This window comes from Maylandia zebra, linkage group LG7 (genome assembly GCF_041146795.1).
Source record: "Maylandia zebra isolate NMK-2024a linkage group LG7, Mzebra_GT3a, whole genome shotgun sequence".
NCBI classification, from domain to species: Eukaryota; Metazoa; Chordata; class Actinopteri; order Cichliformes; family Cichlidae; genus Maylandia; species Maylandia zebra.
The window spans coordinates 23,030,682-23,046,383 of NC_135173.1; the positions used below are offsets into that span (position 1 = coordinate 23,030,682).

General features: G+C 39.6%; 1 protein-coding gene and 1 long non-coding RNA gene across 2 annotated transcripts in view; one reads left to right on the plus strand and one right to left on the minus strand.

Annotated features, from left to right (window-relative positions):
- Nucleotides 1-4,531: 4,531 nt before the first annotated feature.
- Nucleotides 4,532-15,702, plus strand: part of map1ab (microtubule-associated protein 1Ab) — a 96,412-nt gene continuing 85,241 nt past the window's right edge. The window contains exon 1 of the mRNA XM_004564543.5: nucleotides 4,532-4,853. Coding sequence (XP_004564600.3) covers nucleotides 4,589-4,853 — 265 coding nt within the window. The 5' untranslated portion in view covers nucleotides 4,532-4,588. The remainder of the gene's footprint in view (nucleotides 4,854-15,702) is intronic.
- Nucleotides 10,984-14,713, minus strand: LOC143419425 (uncharacterized). The gene is made up of 3 exons (XR_013099380.1): nucleotides 13,707-14,713; nucleotides 11,221-13,547; nucleotides 10,984-11,142 (listed from the first exon to the last, which is right to left on the minus strand). It is a non-coding gene; the product is annotated as an uncharacterized LOC143419425 (long non-coding RNA).

Below are 15,702 nucleotides of genomic sequence, written 5' to 3' on the forward strand. Positions count from 1 at the left end.
CCAGTACAACTCTGGGTCTAGGCCATGCCACCTACACAAATACTCTGCAGTGGTTAGATGTATAGGTGCAGGGTAGGAGGAGTACAAAGAAACCAACACAGTGCACTATTTCATAAAGCTGAGATCCTTCAACTTCTCAATCAAAATGCGGGGAATTTTCTGTCAGTCTGTTGTGGCAGACAGGACACTTTGCTCTGGTCTGATGAGCATTGAAGCTGGTGACACCAAAAGACTGAAAAAACTGATTGGGAGGGCTGGTTCTGTGATTGGCTGTAAAATGGAAACATTTGGAGCTGTGAACAAACTGTTATCCATCAGCGATAATCCTGACCCCCCTCTTCACCACTTACTGGACAGGCAGTAGAGCACTTTCTCTAACAGACTGATGCCACAAAGACAGACATCTTTAATCTTTGATACTTGCTGTTACCTTCTACAATATGATTTACAGTCGGGGGAAGTAATTGTTTGATCCCCTGGTGACTGTAAAATTGCACACTTACAAATGTAGTGAAGTAGATTTTGGGGTAGGATTTTACATAATGTCCGCAAATGCAGCACTAACATCCACACCTTCCCAGCTGATAATTAGCAACCTTATAAGAAACAGCTGTGCTTCACAACCATGTGGAGGCACTTGGTAGTCTTTTCCCATCCAAGGTGGCTGAGAGCGTTAGGCAGCTAAGCACTGCAGATCTCAGGAAAGCTGCTCATTTCAGTATTGCCCTTTAGATAGTGGTCAGTGGGACTTTTGTGTTGTGTTTGTGTGTAGTAGAGTGGACCTTGACGACTGTTTCCCTCTTTTGTTACAGGATTGTGCCATACTGCTGCTGTATTGTTTAGTTTTATTCTGTTTTGTTGTCATCTTACAAACGTTTATGGAGTGGCCTCACCTGACTCCTGGTTTTATGGTCTTTTACTCCAAATTGTTTTATACATTTTAATCAATCTTTTATAAAGAACTGTAACTTAGGGTGTCTTTGTTTTATTCATCTTTTACTAATTTGTTCAACTAGTTATTGCTTTGTTTTGTTGCTTTAGTGGAGGTGCGGCCGCTTGTTGAGGGGCTAGGCACGTGAGGTGGAATCCCCTCCCCGATGCATGAGTGTACACACTGGGCATGGGTAGATTGAAATCTAAATGGTGCAATGTGAGTGACAGTGAGGTTTGCAGTGGAACTACATGGGTGAGTAATTGGTGGCACCCTTGGACGCTCCTCTCTGTAGGTTGCCTCCTCAACTGGTCTGTCTCCACCGTTTTGTTTAGTTATTTTGAGTTATTTTACTAGGGTAGCACTGTGGTAGCGAGCCTGTTTTAATCACTGTTTGTTAATAAAGTGTTTTAAATAAGTGTTGCAGTCTCAGCCCTGCTACCCTAAGAATTTCTCTGATCTTACAGTTCTATGCTTTTAGTTTTTCTTAATTTTGATTTGTAAAACTGATCTGCCTCACCTCTGCTGTTAATAACGAGCCTGTGGGCTTTGGTAGCTAGTGTAATATCTATATGGCTATAAAAATCTTTCCTGAGGTGTAACTCTCTTCCCGGGTTGCGTTGTCAACATTCCTTAGGCTACGTTCACACTGCAGGTCTTAATGCTCAATTCCGATTTTTTTTTGATCAAATCAGATTTTTTTTTTTTTGTCTGCTTGTTCACACTACAAATTGCGACAGCAAACGCGCTCTAGTGTGAACGCTCAAAGCGGCCCGCATGCGCAAAAGAACGTCACACACAACGTGCTCTGTTTAGACCCAGAGCAAACAATATTGTTTGACTGATGCCCTTAATATAAAGACTTCGGACTTTACGTTTCCCAATTTTTGCTTTAAGTTTTGTTATTTACATAATAATGTAGATGACCTAATAATGATCCTTATTGCTGTTTTAGAGGAGCGGTGCTTCAAAGGATAGTTGCAGATTTGTCAGAATCTGCAGATTATACAGTACAAATAAAATGTTCACGTTTGTTGTCTTCCCAACAGTTTCACTAACATCTACACTTATTGGCCAGGAAGCGTTTGCGATGTCTTCTCCGGCGCTGATAATTGGCGTCTGTCTTGTGTCAGTGACGTAAAAGACTGATTTAATGCGACATGACTGTTCAAACAGCAGTCGCTTTCTAAGACATCGGATATGTTTCGGATTCAGTAGCTACCACATACAAAAGTGACCCAGATGGGATTTGAAAATATCGGATTTGTGCCGTTCACACCGTCATACCATGATCGGATCCGGGTTGCATAGGGTCAAAACGTAAGCGAGTGCGACGTTTGTGACAACAGCTGTGTGCAGATCAACAATGGATAATATATCATTGTGGGAGAGAGTATGAGCGTGCAGCGTTTAAAGCGTGGAAGTACTGACCTTACTTTGAGTTTGATTCCATAAAAAGTGACAAAAACATTAGCGTCCATCGTGCGTGGGAAGAAAACTTCTTTTTACAGCGAAAAAAACCCCTAAACTTCCAAGCAAGCACCAAGTGCGCTATGACGTAATGGGAAACTCAAACTCGCGGATTCTTCAACTGACCGCAGCACACCTGCACCAGGGTAAACCTCCGCCTACCCAACTCCTGCTTTACAGGTGAAAATAGAGCAAAAGGACCGCTGAGTCTTTGACTTTATTTTCTGCTGTGTTTTACTTGCATCTATTTGAAAGACTGAGTGTAAACACAAAAAATTAGTTTATGTGCTGGAATGTGCAGAAAATAGGTTTAAATATTAAACAAATTTCTTCCAGTCAGAGAATGTTGCATATAAAATTTAATTAAATTTTTGCTTGATGCATAAAGATTAAAACTAATAACACAAGTTTTAAAAAGGGACTTTTCCATTTGATTACATTGTATGATGGTAGAATTGGGCTGAAAGATCTATCGCTTTATCACCTATTCAGGTTGTAAATAGTTTTTAAAAAGTAATTAAGTAATTAATTACTTTTGAAAATAAGTAATCAGAGTAGCAGGATTACTTTTTTGGGGAAGTAATCAGTAATTAGTTACTGATTACTTTTTCAAGTAACTTGACCAACACTGCATGTAACTGAGTGAAAATATGACTTGGTGGTGAAATCCTTTTTGGCAAGCACAGCAGTGAGATGTTTGGTCCACCAGGTTTGCACACATCTCATGAGGGATTTTGGCTCACTCCTATTTTTAGACACTTTAAATCCTTTAAGTTTCTTGGTAACTCGAAGCTTTGGTCATACTAAGTGTTTTGGAGGAAGGTTCAGAGGAGGTTGGAGATTGTTACCATCAGGGGCTCATCCGGTCAGGATGAGAATGAACAGTCAGCAATCACTTGCAGGGTTTTCATTTTATTGAATAATGAGCAATGGAAAGACACACATGGAATGCTATCTCTGAAAGGAAATAGTGAGATTTTAAGTAACTCAAAATAATACAGAAACTCACCTCAGCTGCTGCCCCATGTGGGAGTGAAGAAAGCATGAGCTGTAGGTGAGTGCAGTCCTTATATAACGAGTGGCAGGTGAGCGCAATTAAGGGAAAGCACCACACCCAATCAAAGGTGAGGAAAAGAAACAAGGTGCATCCAGTGAAGTGAATGTGCTGAAAGGTGAACCTTTACAACACTAAGCATTTGTCTTCTCCAATCATTGCGGGTCTAGTTTATGCAAAATAACTCAATTTATACTTCTTCTCCCCCCACAGCACTTTCTCCCAAGCCTTCACTGAATCATTTAGCACTTACTGGTAGATTTAAGATGGACCTGTACTGCTGCTTGCTTGAACAGTGGGACCTTGCAGGTGCTTCAAGATTTTAAACCAATTTAGTGTAGTATATCTGTGATTAATTGATTGTAAACCGTATATCACATGGGCACACACCCAATCTGTGGGAGCCAGACTTCTGGTTGGATTGTAGGGGAAGGAATACTTATTTCACTCAGTGACACACAAATCAGTTAATACCTTATATTTAATGTGAATTTTTTTATTGATACTTTGTCTCCCTCTATTAAAATGAATCTAACATTGTAGACTGTTCCTTTCTTTGAGGGTGAGAAAATTCAGAATAATCATAATCATCATAATCATCAAATTATTATTTCCTTCACCGTAACTCTGTAGCAGAGAATCATCTGCTCTTTTTCATCTGCCGTTAGTTCAAGTTCATAGTTCAAGTTTGTGTATTATTGTAGGGTCTACCTTACAATACAAAGCGCCTTGAGGCGACTGTTGTTGTGATTTGGTGCTGTATAAATAAAATTAAATTGAGACTTGCAGAATTGATAAACATTACACTGACAGCAGCTCAGATTTGTTTTCTTCCCCCCCACATATCGCACCTTGAATATAATTTTATATGATTTATAAGTAAAACATCACAAATGTAACAAAACTAAAATAACGGATTGGATCCGGCTTGCTAAATGTATAAAACAGCACTTTCACGAAAGCGCTCTTATTTTGAAAGTTTAGGCGGAAATTTCTTTTGGATTTCTGGCCCGTTTGCTATCACCTGTCTTCACCTCCCTCCCCTTCCTCACCTCTCAGCGTCCTCCATCCTCATCCTCCACTCCCGCCCCCACCCTACCAGGCTCTTCCCCTCGTTCACACCGGTAGTTGTCATGGCGATGGAGTCAGCCCCGGCGTCGGCTCCGGGGGTTGTTGCCATGGAGATCCCCGTGCGAGGTGCGCTCCCGGTGGTGGAGGAAGACGAGGACTTCAGCGCGCCGCTGCCGGGGTGCGAGGGGCGATTAGGGCACCGCAGAGGCGCGGGGAGACGCCGGCGAGGGGTGCCGTTCAACCGGGGCAGCTACTACATGCTGCTAGTGATTGGGGAGATCGGCACCGAGCACCAGCTGGACACCGCCAGAGCGCAGATAGAGCGGGGTGAGTGACGGACGTCCATCCGCTTTATTACCCGTGTGTCTTCCGTGATTCAGTGTGCAGCAAACATGGAACAGCAACAGGAGAGACGTGTTTTGACGCAATGATGGGATAGTATCCATAGGCAGAAGCCGTTACTGCAGCATTGCACCATGGGACACTACGCATTTTCCTTACCCACAGAGTGTTGCTGTAAAAACTGCAGACTCATAAGAGGCAGAATGGAATTTAATAGTGCAGCAGTTTGGCCAAAATCTCTCTTGGAGCTCCAAATACTGCACTAAACACCTACAAACACTCACCATTTACCAGATAAAGAGACATAAATCAGCATGTCAGCAGATCACAATCTGCACAGGAAGTCTTTAGTTAAAAAGAAAAGAAAATAGTTTGTGTTTTCAGGCATCCGAGTGTGTTTTTGTGCTTGGAGTGTCACTATAGTGTTTTTGTTTTTTTTGTTTTTTTCCTTCTTTGTTGCAGTGATGTCAAGTCAAATCAGTAAACACACAAACTTTGTAGGCTTTGCCCAGCAACAAGAACACAACTGTTTCCCAGACACAATGAGGGAAGAGTTTTCAGTTTCCTGCTGGACTGATTATTTTGCCATCATTACTCGGGTGAATATCTCAGCGCTACTCTGAGTTGAAACCCTCCTCCTCTTCCTTCTCCTGTGGAACTGCAGCAGCTTGCAGTCGTTCTTGTCACTGAGGGCTGTCTGAAGTTTAGAGAGTAAATGCTTTATTGTGTGAAAGATGTTTCAGGAGCACGCTTGTCAGCTATTTTCTGCGCCACCGTTGCCAATCTAAGCTGTTCCCGTTGCAACGCCATATCAACCCCTGTGCGTCCCGTCTGACCTCCTCTTGTGATCACAAGCTCAGTGTCACACCCACTCAGCTCATTACTGCATCGATTTTCCCAGGTCGGTGTTTTAAGCGTGACTCAAAGTAAAAGACCTGCTGTCGACTCACATTACACCTCAGCTGCAGGGTCCCCGTGTAGGCCTGCAACAAGTCACCCTTACTGCAGTGTTGTAATTTCATCAAAGCAAAAGGCCAGAATCTTCATTTTGCTAAAGCTGATGGTTCATTTCATTGCTGGTTAAATGGCCACATTTTGGTTAATCCTTTGGTTGACATGACGTGCCCCAAGTCTTTTGAAACAACAGGCTAATGCTTATACAAAAGGTCAGAATATAATGAGAAATTGGCATTGCAGTGCTGATCTTTATGAAGGCAGTTAACTTGAAAACCTCATCAGACAGGTTCTGATAATGAATTTGATGTGAAAACACTGAAAAATTAAAAATAATGACAGGTTCTTTTATATTCTTATTTTATTAGGTTAGTTTTGCAAGTGCATAGTACACTTGGCACCTTTCTAAAGAAAAATAAAAGTTAGGAACTGAAAAATGATTACATCCTTAACAGTTTTTTTTAAACTAACAATAACTAAAAAAGATCGAATGAAAATAATGAGATAAACAGATGATCATCTTAAAGGTACAGCCGGTTTATGTTTTTATGGTGATTTAATAGAAAAAGGACATACACTGACAAACATACATTGAGTAGTGTATGATTATGTCTTCCAACAAATTGATGTGTTTCAATGAACTTACATTGAACCCATTTAAAATACAGAGGAGTGGGTTTGCAGTTTGTAGAAATTCCCATGTGGAGGGAGAGTTCAATTCCTGTCTGCACCTTCAGAATTTAAGATATGAAGCATCATACCTGTTTTATCATCAAAGGAGTTCCCTTCATCAAAGAAGCAAAAATGCAAAGGGAGATAGATTTGCAGACAGGTGCCAAAACAAGAGCTGAGTAAACACCAACAACAGCAGGTTATAAACTAACAATATACCAACTAATGTTAGGTTTATTTGCCTCAAAAATCACATTTTCCCTCTGAGTTTGATTACATTCTCACAAACATATGAGTTACATTTTCTTCAAAGGTACTTTCACTTACACTGGCTAACAGCAGCTAACAGCAGCTAACAGCAGCTGCGCTTACTGACAGAAAAGTTCTCGATATCCTTAACAGCTCACCTCAGTATCGCTGTCATCAGTCAGAAGTGAGGTTCTTTGACTCCATACCTGGACTCTTTTCACAAAATTTTACAGCCTTTTCCAGAATGATGTGAACAGATGGGAATGCTTCTCATGCAGCATTGGCGGCTGAGGTAAACAGTCTTCCACCGATAGGGATCTCAGGGGATATGGATCTGGTCCAAACTATTGGAGAAAACACGCTGGCCAGCCATGATGGAAAAAAACTTGTTTTTATATATACAGTAACCACTGTAGTTAGGATTATTGGGAGGGGTAAGACAGCGAAATCAGTTGACTGAAATCTGAATGACTGAGATCTACATCTCCCTACTACTGACAAATGTCACATTTATGCCATTTTTTCCCCTGAGCACTTTGGTCATTTATGATTTATATTATCAGCAAACATGGTGCTCATGTAGCAAGTGACATTTGCGCTTTAAAACAAGGATGGGCAACATTTTTCCCGAGGATTATATTGATATAGATATAGATAAAGCATTTTTCTAAAACTCCATTAATGCAGCAGACACACTGGATTATTTTACTAATCAATTCAATTTTATTTATATAGCATCACATCAAAACAAGATCTTACAATAAAAAAGAGAAAACCCAGACAATCAGAAAACTACAAGAGTTGTCTGATTGTTGGGGTCACTTGGCAGGAGTGGCAAAGAAAAACTCCCTTTTAACAGGAAGAAACCTCCAACACAACAAGGCTCAGGGAGGGGCGGGGCCATCTGTCACCACCAGTTGGGGTTGAGGCTATTGACCAAATTCACCTTTTTACAGATTACAGGGTATCTGGCTCCTTCTGATGTTAAAAATGAAAAGATTGCTTAGATAAAACAATCCACTTAGTGTAAATGTCATATAAGCCTTTACAATCACCTAGATCTAACTCATTTCTTACGTGCACATTCTGTTATACATATAGACTAATGCATACACCTATATACTTAATCTACAGTTTGTTTCAGAGGGTCATGACAAGTGTAGTGCCTTTTTTTTTTGAATCAACACTAGTACAGACTCATTACTGCCATTTACTGCAAGATTTATTAATATAATGTTTAGCGGGGGTGTTTAGTTAGGTATGATTGTGATGGTTATTGGCCCCCAGTCTGCCCATGGGTGCTTTGAAAGTTAACACTGAGGCTGGCTTTTAAAAAAAATTATATATCCTGTGATATTGAAGTATTAAGGCTTTCAGTAGTTCATGAAACAACTTGTATTTATTATTGAACACAAGCTGACCACTCGCTCAGCTTAATGATTATTACATCAGAATCAGTGCCCAACTTTTCTGTTTAAATCCTTTCATTTCTATAATTTCTTCTTCAAATGTGCTGCGAGCTGGAAAAAAACTGCAAGTTCATATTTTGGATTTGATTCATTTAGACACTATTGAAAAACTTTGCTATAAAGCCTACCTGTAGGCAGTCTGCAGCATTAAGCAGTTATAATCCTTTCTCCGTATCTCAAAGTGGGGAAAGAGGAAATATTCTACACATAGTGTAGTAAATGACTCATTCAAAAACTATATGTTGTTTTTATGCTATTATTAGCCTTTAACAACCTTCCCATTCTCCTGTCCTGCTGCAGCTCCAAACACTGTATTATAGGGACATTCCCAGAGTACACAGGGTGGTTGTTGGCCAGCTTTACTGGCCGTGCTCTGCTTAAGGTCTTATTCAGATGAACATGAATTTTTCATAAACCCACTACTGACTCTGCACATTGACAAGACTAAACCAAATGACTTTATTTTATATTTCACATTTCCTGCAGTGTGCTGAACTGTTTAATTCATAATTTTAGCCTCATTAAGGATATTTTAATGCCACTCATTAAACATGGGAATGAAAACTATGCCTTACTTGGAGAGGTTTCACAAGAAGACCTTACATACAGTAAGATTAGGAACTACAGGTACGATTAACTTACAATCCATGTGATGAAGAGCATTGTTCGTTTTTAAAAATAAGTAATTTATTTGAAATTAACGTGGACTGTCTGAGAGACTCACTTTGAGCAGATGCCGACAACCAGAAGTCAGAGGTTTTCTTCTGCATGTATAAAGTCAGTCCAACCAGGCTTCTCATTAGTTTAGGTGACTTATTTGAACTTGTGAATGGGTTCAGTTAACGAATTACTTTTTATAGATATGTAAATAAGTAAATATTTTTAAGGTTTTTAAATTAATGATTTATTTTATTGTTACAAAGATGTGGGGAAACCAAAACCCAAAAATATCAAATCTATTGTGATATACAAGCAGCAACTCTTCACACTGGAAGAGAGGGTGGAGTGCTGAGACGTTAGCTGGCAAACTGAGTGGTTTCGGTGCACAGATACACAAGTCAGTGCTAAGCAACAGATAATAATGTTGTAGAATTTCATTCTCCAGTGCTGAAGCACAAACTTCTCTTATTATTTTCAGTGTTATTATTGTTTGACAGATAATTCCATTAAAACAAACAAAATAGTAACACAAACGAGATCGAGACGCCCACTTCAGTGACTTCAATCAGCAAGGTGAGGCCTAACAGGCAATTTTCAGCCCCAGCTGCTCAGATATTAAATATAGGCTATTAGAAAGCTAAATTGGTCAGTTTACAGCAGATGGTTCTGAGACTGCATTCCTGCAAAAGCGTTTTCCTCTTTTGTTCTCCACATTGACAGTTTTACCTGCATGCAACCAAAAACCTGTTCAAACGTGGCTGATCAGTAAAATACAAACTAAAAGTGAACTACAAACTGAAGCCAAACCCAGAAAGCTTCCAGTACCAGAGATCGTATTCCTTGCCTACGTATTTTGCAGCGTCATATCCAGACATCTGTTTTTTGCACAGACACAAAGGAGGTTTCTTTAGAAACGCCTAAAAATGTACTCGACTGGAACTCCTCACGCCAGCATATGCAGAAACTGGTGAATCCTTTCTTGCCTATAAACAGCCATTAATGTGTGAGACTAATTACAGTGTTTGAAATGTTGACTCTATTAACTTGCTGACAGATGTCATCCTCTATGATGGGTCGATCAAAAATAAGAAGGCCTTTGTTATTATCATAATTTGCCCTGTCCTTTAGTCTTCTCTCGATGCCAACAGTTATGTTGTCATGGGGATTGTGATGAAAATGTAATATTGTGCCTCTAGAAGGTTATCATTTTTATGCATCTGGTAGTGCAAAGAAAGACAGAACAGTAAGAGTGATACAACATCTCTGTGCACAGACTGCAGTCTGTAGTCATGGAACATTTTCTACTCTGTTAAGGGCATTTAAGCAGAGGGGTATGGATTTGGAAAAAAATTTAAATCTAATTTCTTGCTGTGAGTAAAGGAATCCAGAAGTGGGTGAGATGAGAGAGGTGTGTGCATTGGTTTCCGTCCTGCTGGATGAGATCTGACATAAGTTCCCTCTGAAGTTTGACGATGAGAGAGCGAGAGAGAGAGGGAGAGAGAGGGAGAGAGAGAGCTGCCCCGATTATCTGATAATAATGCAGTACCTGCTCAGTACCTTCTTGATATCTATTGTCTGTTGAAGCGTGCCTTTTTTTGTTATAAGCCATCAACACTCCATTTACACATATTAACAAACTAACACATGGTTAGTAGCCAGATGCACTGGAGCCTTGTAATTCAAAGGACTGAAGAGTCAATAAGATTCAGTCTTGAACTTAACTGGATCAATCTCAGCAGGTTTTCTTCAAGGACCTCTCTGCCCATATGGGAAAAAAATGGACAAGCAGTACATGTACATGTTCAGTATACTGTTTTGTTTTGTTTTTTCTCATGGAAGTGGCCCCTTTTGGATTTTTGTGCTCTTACAAAGCAGTGGCGTGTCTAGAAAATTTTTTTTGGGGGGGCCAGGTAGGGGCACAGATTTGTAGAAGGGTGGCACATGTAATTGGCAGATAATGTTAAAAAAAAATTCTACCAACCGTTAACCATAATTCAATAATCCTATAAACCTAATAACCGGATGCGCTTTTAACTTTTATTAGAATGAGATTTTCACCACTATAGTGAAAAGTGTTTAGATACTGTGTTGATAAAGTACAAGAGATACAATCAGTGCTTTGTCAGTTTATTCAGCATTCAAGGACAAGTATTTTTACTGACAAATAGTGCACATATGTTTTGGGCTAAAACATTTTTGAACATTAAACTACAAACATTTTTAACATACAATTGGCAAATTAGCCAATGCAATGCAAAACTTATTTAACCCTTGGAGGGTCTTAAGGACATTTATTGTCCTTAGGCCTAAAGGTGGATGTCTTTTTAAGGACCCTCCAAGGGTTAAACTTATTAAAATATACTGAACTTTTAATAAGACTCTGTTACATGTTAAGAAGACAAGAAGTACAAAAACATTTGTGAACAGCAGCACTTGTAGTTGCAAAATATTTATTTTTTGATAGAGAACATTTACTCAAGTACCTACTCTATGCTTCATTAAATATTATCAATGACTTAGAATAGGTAGATCCGCCTGTTACAGTGACGGGTGGCGAAACGTGTTACAAAGTCATCCAGGCTTAATGATCTTGCCCTTTTCCTCTCAATACTCAAAACTCCAATATTGCTAAGCCTCTCATCAGTCATAGTTGTTCGTAGATGATTTTTTATAAGCTTTAGCACTGAAAAGCTACGTTCACAAGTAGCACTGCTGACAGGTAAAGCTAAAGCTATTCGACATAAACGAAAAAGCTGATGAAACACCTCTTTGTAAGACTCTAGGAAGGTAGTAAACCCCAAAATACTGGAGAGTTCATTCCCACACCCTGCTCTCCTTTGAACAACCTTTCTAGCTTGATACAGCTCATGTTTGAGGTCTTCAATATCACAGTCATACAGACCAGCCAAGCTTACAACTATTTCCTCTGACAAAAAGCTCTTACTCTTGGGGTTTAGTGCCTGTATACCCCTCATAATATCACAATTGGTCTTGTTGAAGCGCTTCTCCATCTCTGCATGTACATGGTCAAGAATGGGGTAAAATACTTCCCTCTTAAACTTGTCCTTGTCATCCTCCTTACACCTGTGTTGCCCGATTGGAGAATCTACAAAATAACCCTTTAGCCTGAGGCTCTCTCTCTGCACCCTTCTCTTAACTGTCTCAGAGGCAACAGTACACTGTTCTGCAATATCCATTGCGTCTTGCCACAGCTCATCAAAACAGGATTCACTTCTATATTGGTCCAAGGTGTCTTGAAGTGCATGAATTAGGTCTACAGCCTTTGCTAGATCAAGAGATGGAGACTGAAGTACATCAGAAAGCAACTTAATTTCCCCTAGAATTTTTCTAAATGTGGATAAATTGCCAATAAATGTGAGGTCAATTTGTGCCAACAGACCCCGTGCCTCCACTGATCTGTCACCGCTGTTCTCTAAATCTATCTCATGTAGCACTCTTAATATAGCTGGTAATCTGTCCATTACAGTTTTGCATGCACTGTAACGACATGCCCACCTGGTATCACTGAGTCTCTGAAGCTCTCTAGGAGCCTCTGGATACATGTCTTTTTGAACTGTGATCCATTTTTGGTGAACATATGAACCTGACATGTAGACATACAATTTCTGCAACAATGAAAAAAAGCAGTGTGCTTCAGGGACTGATTTCACTGCATCAACGATAACAAGGTTAAGGCAATGTGCATTGCAATGTACATAAAATGCATGTTTTGCCTCTGTTTTGATCCTGGCTGCAACACCCCTGCATTTCCCTGCCATTACTGACGCCCCATCATATCCTTGGCCTACAAGATTGGATCTATATTCAAGGCCATACCTTTCCAGACACTGTATGATATTTTGAGTGAGCCCTGCTGCATCTAGCTGACTTGCTCTCTGGAACTCTAAAAAACTCTCTTGAACAGCCCCATTGTAGTAATACCTTAGTACTAATGACAGTTGCTCTGTTTTCTTTAGGTCTTTTGTTTCATCTGCAATCACAGAGAAGTACTCACTCTCCTTTACTTCTCTGATAATGTCTTCACGTACCATCTCTGACAGACATTCGATTACTTCATTCTGAATGGTGTTACTGGTATATTTTGCATTTCCTGCAGCTTTCATTTTTTTGCAATCAGTGGATTATACTTAGAAAGAAGTTCCATTAACTCTAAAAAGTTCCCCTTGTTTTGTGATGTATCTGTCTCAAGATGCCCCCTTTGGGAGAGGTTTTGCATAGCTGTAAGGAGAACTACTTCAGCAACAGTTTTGATATATATGCGATTTTCCTCTACTTTTTTTTTCATATGCCTTGTCCAAAGCATCACGCACAGATGAATCTGTCAAAATGTTTTTCTGATGTTCACTCCAAGCATACATGGCATTCGTATGACCTTCAGATTTCTCATGCCCCTTAAAACCTCCATCTTTATACATTGCCTTCTTCCAGTTTGAGTACCCTTCATGTGATGTAAAAGGAGTTTCAGAAGCATTTGGAATGGAAAAGTATCTACATGCAAAACAATAGACAGAGTCCCGACTTTGAGAATATTCCAGCCATTTGTGTTGTGAATACCATGTCTTGCTGAAGGCCCTCCTCTTTTCACCATGTACTGTTCGAGGAAATATCTTCAAGTGTGGCTGTCTAGGTCCCTCCGCTGGATTTTGAGATATATCTAAGTGTGGGAGGATTCAATTTAAAAATCAATGAAGAATTGTTTTTGATCTAGAACAACATCTCTTGCAAAAGTGACAGTATCAATATTATAAAATATTTAATGCACAATTAAAGGCTTTCAATATTAATCTATGAAGTAAGATTGGAGGTTAAATACCATGTGGATGGCCCAGTGTCGTACATGATGTTGAAGGAGAAGATGTTTCAAAAGGCACCACATCCTGGTTATCTGGTGGATCATGAACAGGTGAAAAAGTGCCTGGGATAATATAAAAATATTACATTTCATTAAATAAAAAAAACATGTTATTTAAAGCAGGACTTTGTTTTAATTTCCAATTATGTACCACAATACATATATTCACTTATTTAATTATTTATTCCCAAATATTAGGATTTGTCCCCTATGGATCGGTTGAACACTTGACAATATAAACATCCCTTCCTTGCATTTTCCTTATTCATTCTCACATACCTTCATTTGTAGAAATCACAGGTGACAATGATGACTGCTGCTCAGTCCACCTTTCCCTGACATTGCTCTCTGCTTCTGGCGTTATTTTAGCCTTCTTAAGGAAGAAATTCTCAATATTTTGAGATCTTTTCATTCTCCACTCCTATTCTTCTATCTATACTGGTTGGCCCTGAAGTAATAAAGCAAAAACTTATGTCACAAACAACAACTTTCTTGATGTATGACCTTGACTGGAAGTCAGGGATGTCAAATTCTTGCCCTTATGGACCCCTATCATGCATGTTTTAGATGTTACCTATACCAACATAGCCAATTCAAATCAAATAATCCCCAAACACCTAGTTGTGCACAAGTCTGTAAATGATTCTTTAAATCAGCTGTGTTGAAGTATGGAAACATCTGAAACCAGGAGGACCAGAACTGCACATCCCTGCATTGAACATGGCACAAACTTTGGTAATATTGATGTATAAAGAACAACACTGGCTGATGATGAAGTACAGTCAGCTGGCATGGCGACACTGCCAGTATTAACCTGCAACTTGGATTATATCTTATAACTAATAACTCTTATGCTAGCTCCGCGGCCGCCCAGTAGCCTACTGAAATATTCGGCGGTTGCAATAATTCTTTAAGTGTTATTTTTTCCTTGGTATTCTAATTTCACCGAAGTTTACTAAACTCAACAAACTTAATATTACTTACCAGGACATTTATTCTCTCATCATTTTCTTTTGCCGGAAAATAGCTTTCTGTGGTGCCGTCTTTCTCCTTCCTTTGCCGATGCTGCATTCACTTACACTCGGATATCTGAGCTTCACTACGAAAACGTAATCGTACATTTGATATTTAATTGAATTTTATTGTTTTAGCTTCGGGGTGGCACCTGGGGTGGCCAGTCTGGTTTGGGGGGTGGCCTGTGCCCCCCCAGGCCACCCCGCTGGACACGCCACAGTTACAAAGAAAGACTTACACATGCATTGCTGGAGTAATGGGATTTTTTTCTCTCTCTTTCTTTCCAAATATAGATTTCGTTTAGATTAGCCTACCCCTGACATGTTGCTACTATCACAAGCTATACTGTAGGAATGGGATTAACCAGGTAATGGTGAGTGTTTGTCAGACACATAGCTGACAAACACAAAACTGCCTGAACAGTTTATTTTTTGACCTGTAAGACCAGAGAATACAGGAACTCCTGCTTACTCTTAAATGTCATAACAAAAGTTAGAAAGGGTTACAGAAGAAGACCAATTATTTGTCTTGTTGTACTCTCAGAATCTTTTAAAGATAGTTTACCATATTTTAAGTAGGCAGTCATAGCTAGTCAGCTATGAAAGCCTAAATGAAAAGGTGTGATGAGATGCTCATTTCTCTGTTATGTTACCCCATCTTTTCAGAGGGCGTCTAAAGCTTGGCGATCGTGGGATTTTTCTTATTCTACTCAGTTTGGTCAGATATCCAACTCTAGGCAAAGTCCTGTGGCTTCCAATTACAATTAATAAGCCCACCGATGGTTTTACAAACACTCAGAGCTTTAAAGAAATCTAAGAACGGATTGGATTTCTGAATTATTTTCACCTTATGTGTAACTAATTTACAGTGTTCACCAGACAAATGAGGCAGATTAGCATACAACAGGGTGTAAACTGTTCAAAAGACCTTCATAAAATCACCA